The sequence below is a fragment of the Castanea sativa genome, chromosome 2 (assembly GCF_040712315.1).
Source record: "Castanea sativa cultivar Marrone di Chiusa Pesio chromosome 2, ASM4071231v1".
NCBI classification, from domain to species: Eukaryota; Viridiplantae; Streptophyta; class Magnoliopsida; order Fagales; family Fagaceae; genus Castanea; species Castanea sativa.
Window position 1 is genome coordinate 30414240 of NC_134014.1, and position 6397 is coordinate 30420636.

At 39.2% G+C, this 6397-nt stretch overlaps 1 protein-coding gene across 1 annotated transcript; it reads left to right on the top strand.

Annotated features, from left to right (window-relative positions):
* Nucleotides 1-217: 217 nt before the first annotated feature.
* On the top strand, nt 218-1413 carry LOC142623603 (protein MKS1-like). Its single transcript, XM_075797043.1, has one exon. It carries the CDS (start codon nt 411-413, stop codon nt 1107-1109), a length of 699 nt encoding a protein of 232 aa, XP_075653158.1. The 5' UTR covers nt 218-410; the 3' UTR covers nt 1110-1413.
* The last annotated feature ends 4984 nt before the right edge of the window (nt 1414-6397 follow it).

Below are 6397 nucleotides of genomic sequence, written 5' to 3' on the forward strand. Positions count from 1 at the left end.
AAAACCTCCTCTGCTCTCTTCTACCAATCAAATTTTCTTTTTTAATAAAAACATCAAATTAATAATTCTAGCTAAACAAAATTTGCCAGTTGCCAACTTGCGATCCAAATTCTTTATGACTTTTTATTTTATTTTATTTTTGGTTATTGTTTGAAGTCAACAATCTTGATCAAAGTCAATAAACAAATAATCAGTTCCCATACCTCTTAACAATAATAATCATTGCCCATTACCCAACTCAGAAACCAAACCAAGCCCCTCCTTTCTTGGTCTCTTCTCTCTCACCCCACTTTCCCATCTCCAAAACCAAAACCAAAAGCACCTCACCCCCTCTTTCGTTCTTTCTTCCCCATCTCTCGATAACCATACAATTACTTTCCCCCACCAAAAAAAAAAAAGAAAAGAAAAAAATGAATCCAGATCCACAGGAATCATCACCACAGACACCCAAAAAAGAGGTCCAAATCCAAGGTCCTAGGCCGCCTCCTCTCAGGGTCAGCAAAGACTCCCACAAGATCAAAAAGCCTCCACCACATCCACCACCTAAACTACCTCTAAAACCCTTCCAAAACCCATATCAACAGCAACCACAACAACCACATCAGCCAGTGATTATCTACTCAGTCTCTCCCAAAGTCATCCATGCCTCCTCAGCCAGTGACTTCATGTCCATCGTTCAACGCCTCACAGGCTCTTCTACTTCATCTTCATCTGCATCTGCATCATATTCCGGCGCCGGAGACCTCTCTCCGGCGGCGAGGCTGGCTTCCATCGAAAAGACAAGCCCTTCAGAAAGAGACAGAGAAAGAGCCAACAGTACTAATACAACTACTGCTATGTTGGAAGAAGAAGAAGTGGAAGTAGTAGAGATATTGGGTCAAGCTGCTACTCATCCGGGGATATTATCGCCGGCTCCGGCGACTTTAGCTCCGATCCCAGATGGGTTTTTCTCGCCGTTGATTGAGCCGCAGGGTTATTCGCTGATGCATGAGCTGAGTCCACTTTGGCATAACGCGTTCATGGCCAGTCCTTCTGGCTTGTTCTCAGCTCCTTTGGTCTCTCCATCTCCATCCTCCATGGACCTTTTCAACCATTTTATGGACTTTTAATAGTCTAAATTTGCTTTGAAATTGGTAAAGTTTTTGCATTGACTGACTTTTGGTTTTGGTGGAAGAATTTTCCACAGCAACTTTTTTTTTTTCTTGTAATTTATTGTAGTCGTTAGGACGTAGAACTTACTTTACTTGGGTCTTGGATGGAAATTGGCAAATGGGTTAGTTCCAATTTAGTAAAAATGTAAAACAAATGTAATTTGGGGAATTTTATTTCTTGTAGTGTGTTTTTGTTGTTGTATTGATCTTTAATTGAGGCAGCCGAAAATGAGATTGTATTTAATAAAATCTTTTTTTATTATTATTATTTTAAAGTAGGCCATGTGGTCGGAATTGTTTGTCATCTATCCAAATATTGCTCAATTTTTGGGGTGTGAATTGTAAGAAGATGACCCAAAGGATATCTCATTTTGTTTTGTTACTTTGCACGATGTAATTGGTGTTATATTCCCATTCTACACGACACAAGTCTTGGGCAGTATATGCTACTTCGTTCTTTTGTCCTTGTATTCTTCTTTGGGAAATGATTAAAATCGATGATTTTATGGGATGAATTGACAAAGACGAGAAAAAAAAAAAAAATCTAATTGAGGTAGTAATCGTAGTATTGGACTGTGAAGAAAAGGAAATACCGAAATAGAGAGAAGAAATTTTATGCTTTTGGAGAGAATTTGGGCAATTGAGAAAACTTAAAAATGCGGTAAAATATAAGTGTTTAGATATGTCAAAAGAAAAAATTTCAAGAGAAAATTTTAGACAGAATTTAAGGACTTTAAATTCCGATTACAAATTCCTTCTCTTTAGACCTTATTGCTAAAAGTCCCTTGTCTATTCTCTTTTGCTTCCTTCAAAACATAACTTAGATGACTCCCCAACTTCTCCTTCATTCAAAGGGTTATAGTTATAATGAAGCACGGGTGCGTTTCGGGATTCGGGTGCGGGTGCGGGAGCGGGTGCGAGACTCAGCAATTTTTGAAAAAGTAGGGTGCGGGTGCGGGTGCGGCAGGGTGCGGCGATTAAAAAATTATTAAAAATATTTTTATTTATATTTATAATATATTGCTAAACATACTTTTTTCACATTATATAAATATATACCAAATTTAAGAGCAATGGTAAATAATAACTAGAATACAAAGAATATGAGAGAGCCTAGCTGAAGAGTGAAGGTAGAGAGTGGGAGAGAGGCTCAAGAAAAATGAAGAGGGAGAGGGTTGGGTCTTGGTTTTTTTTCCAAACGGTGCGTTTGCACCTTTTTTTTTTTTTTTTTTTTTTTTTTTTTTTTTTTCAGCCATACGCACCTGTTGTTGTTATTATTTTTTTTTTTTTTGAATTTCGGCCGGTATCGGCCGATTTCGGCCGGACCGATTTCACCCGATTCGGGCCGAATCGGCGCGATTTCGCGCGCGTCGGCCCGAATCGGCGCGATTTCGCGCGCGTCGGCCCGAATCGGCGCCATATCGGCGCGAATCGCGCCGAAAAAAATGATTTTTTATTGCCGGACGCGACACGGACGCGCAGGCAGTGGCGTCGCCTGCGCGTCGCCGCGTCCGGCTGCGTCCGACGCGGGTGCGGCGGCCCAAACGCCGCACCCGTGCTTCATAGGTTATACTTGACAAAATTGATGGATTTGACTAAACCAAAACTAGAGATCGATCGATGCAATGGTTGATGGTGGGTTTCCTCCTTCAAAATCCGGCAAGCCCAATTCGACCGACAAATCCTTTCTACCTTCGTCGATCTCTATCATTCATCATCTTGTGCTGTCAATCATTGTCGATTGGTTGAGATTCTAGCGAGATCTCAACCAGAACCAAATTCGATGAGATCTCAACTAGACATGATAATTTCAACCGATCCAGCCGTTGCAATACTGAATTTATGGCAATCGAAGACCATGGTGCAATTCGACACCTGAACTTATCAAGTTGAGTGGCAAGTGCACCTCGAACTTGATCTAACTCGACACATGGACACCTCTTCAAAGCATTACTCTCTAAGACAAATTATTATAAACGACTTTAATCTGTCATCAACATCATTGGAGTAAGAAATGGTAACGAGACAAGATGGGATCAAATCAGTGGTGCCCCTAGTCAGAGTTGATAACCTCATTCCCCTTCCTTTGACTCCTTAATATGGGCACTTTGGTCTATTTATGGTTCTCCCTTTAGATTGAGTTACTTTCTCTTGACAACATGCTCAGATAGACCATATCTTCGATCATCTCATTAAGGCCATGTTGACAGATGTTTTTAGGTCTGTGCCACTAATAACCCTAGAAATCTATTCACTCTAATCAACCCCATCTCTTACAACATCATTATGATTGTTCAGATCTTAGCCTTGTCAGTTTTGGTAGACTCACTTGTATGTCAGATCATTAGGGCTCTTGGTTTAACAATGATGTTGAACATTTTGATTGATTATAGCAGTTCGACTGTGAATTCGGACCAAAAATCCCGACTTGCTCCCTTCCTTCTCAATACCATAATCCCATCATAACACAACTATATAGGCCCACCATTGCTTTTTATTGTTTAAAGGAAAAGGCTTAAACTTAGGGAGTGATGGAGGGTGAATTTGAGCAAGACGGATTGTTGTACATTGAGACCTTAGAGCATTCTCATCTAGTGGTGTAAACTAGAATTTTTACTATTATATAAGGCACTATAGCTAAAAGGAGGGGAAAAACTTGCTACATCCGGTTATGAATTTAGCAAAAAATTATACAAATGCTATAGTTGATTGGTAAATATACAACTTCACTATAAGTCCTCTGTCCCACTAGTTTTTATTTCATCCCTTTTATGTCCTCATTTTAAAAACTTCACAAATTCTATTTTCTCTACCATTTGCGTATTGGGGGGGGGGGGGGGGGGGCTATTAGGGCTGGCAAAATTTGACACGACTCGCGAACCCGACACTACATGACACGAAATTAGCAAGTTATGAGTTGAGGCTTAACAAGTCAGTATCATATTCAAGTTGACACAACTAACCCGTTTAATAAATGTGACAGGTTAGTATCCAACATATGGAACTTATTGAAATATGTTTTAATTTTGAATAATTATTTGTGATGCAGTTACACATTAGTTTTAAATTTCATAAATTTTTTTAATATAAAATTTGTATATATATTCTTTGCTTTGATAAAACCTGATATATTGGTTGATATGACTGACCCGTTTAATAAACAGGTCGTGTTAAGGTTAAAGAGTCTAAACCTGTTTAATAAACATGTCGGGTTAGTGTTGATCCATATAGTTAAATAATCATGAGTTGACACAACATGAATCTAACACACGAACACAAATTACCACCCCTAGTTGCTATGGATAGTTATCGATTCAAGTCGATGACATAGGTTCCGAATTAGCAAAAGAGCTTAAAGGCGGGGGATTTGGTTTCAATGGTGATAGGGTTCAATTGGCTTTCAATGGTAGTGATGACTTGGTTTCAATGATGGTGGGTTTCAATTTGTTTTTGACAATGGTGGTGCCAGGATTTTGATTTAGTGTGGGTTTGGATCTTGGTGGTAGGTGTTGCCTCAAATTTGCAACCTTATGGGTGGTTTTTGAATTGGGTTGGTTTGGGTGCCCTTTTTTTTTGATAAACTGTTTGGGTGCCCTTACCATCGAGGGTTGTTAGGTTTGGGCTTGGACAAAGGAATCGAGATGGGGCTAGATGGGTGTTAGATTTGAATTGTTGCTTTGTTGGTGAAAAAATTAAAAATAGCTATTTAAGTTTATTTTATTATCCTATATTGTAAAATGAAGAAGGAAATGTAGTGTGTGGGGGGTAAAAATGCTTAAAGGCACGTTTGGGTATTGGGCCTAGTTAGTTGGTATAAGTCTGTTCAATCAGAGTCTTCTGGGCCCACAAGTTAGTCCGCACTATAATGGTCCAAGGAGTAGTCCGAGGTGGAGTATCTCCTCGGACAGGCCCAGTAAAGGCCATGGGACTTGCTAAAGGGCTTAGAAACTGAATTCTGGAAGGTCTGTTAGGTAAAGGCGTGATCCAAGCACCTGTTAGAAGCAGGAATGTGGGAGAAATATCTGAGGAAAAAATTGTTACCACCGCATTAAAGGCCCTGCATCTACCTCCCTAGCCGCATTAATGGGAAAATGACCTCTACACAGTAGTATTCAGCCTTCCAGCTATTATTTGAAAACTTTAAAAAGGTGGTGGATGGGACAAGTATCTAGGAGGAAGATCTGTGTTACACGTGGATGAAACAGGGAAGAAGAAGAAGGATATAAAAAGACGAGAGAGGAAAGAAGAGGAGGATCTTTTTTTTGGAAACTAAAAATTGTAATCTTTTGCTTAGAGAAAGAAAAGTTATACAAATTGTCCTCGGCTTACGTTGGAGGAGGGTTTTTTGTCACATTCATTTATTACTTGCATAGACTACGACATTCTAGCCTGTTTATCAACTTTCCAATATCCCTAACCTAGGTTTCAAACACATACTCTACAAATTTCATTGTATAAGGCTCTTTGGGCCTGAGCCCATCACTCGTTTTGGGTCCGGGTACAAATTGTGCACTTATATAGTGTATATTATTAAATTAGTTATATATACTCCTAGGTAAAGTGACTTTTTGGAGCTGTAAAATAGTTAACTGTTTTACAGGAAAAAAAGAAAGAGAAAGTAAAATGTTACAAATGTTTTTATGTATTTTAATCAATTTTTTGTTGATTTAGATGAAATTTTCTTAGTCACGTGGTTTAGTGGTATTACATAGTCTTTTATATAAGGAAAATTACAATCATTCATTCCTTTGTTGTAACTGTGAGGACACTAATCGGACTTATCCGCTTTGGGTAGCCAGTCCCTCACGGTTTAATCTCAAGCGACATGGGAGGTACGGATCTTCACCCTCTGGGAGCTTTACACCGCAGTCCCACATCGGCAAGAAATCCCTCCCACTCATGGTTTATAAGCTTCTGGAGCGACCATGTGTAGTAGTGGTACACTCATGGTCGCTCCAGAAGCTTATAAACCATGAGTGGGAGGGATTTCTTGCCGATGTGGGACTGCCGTGTAAAGCTCCTAGAGGGTGAAGATCCGTACCTCCCATGTCGCTTGAGATTAAACCGTGAGGGACTGGCTCCGTAACAATTATATATATATATATATATATATATATATAAAATTCAACTATAACATTATTAAAAACATTTATGAGACATTTAATTATACAACAGCATAAAGAATATAGAGTTTGAGGTGAGTGTTGCCAAAGCAAATATCTAGTAAACCAAATCTTAGTGCAGGG

What these genes read in the sequence shown, in the direction of transcription:
- LOC142623603 (XM_075797043.1), top strand. Translation starts at nt 411, where the DNA reads ATGAATCCAGATCCACAGGAATCATCACCACAGACACCCAAAAAAGAG.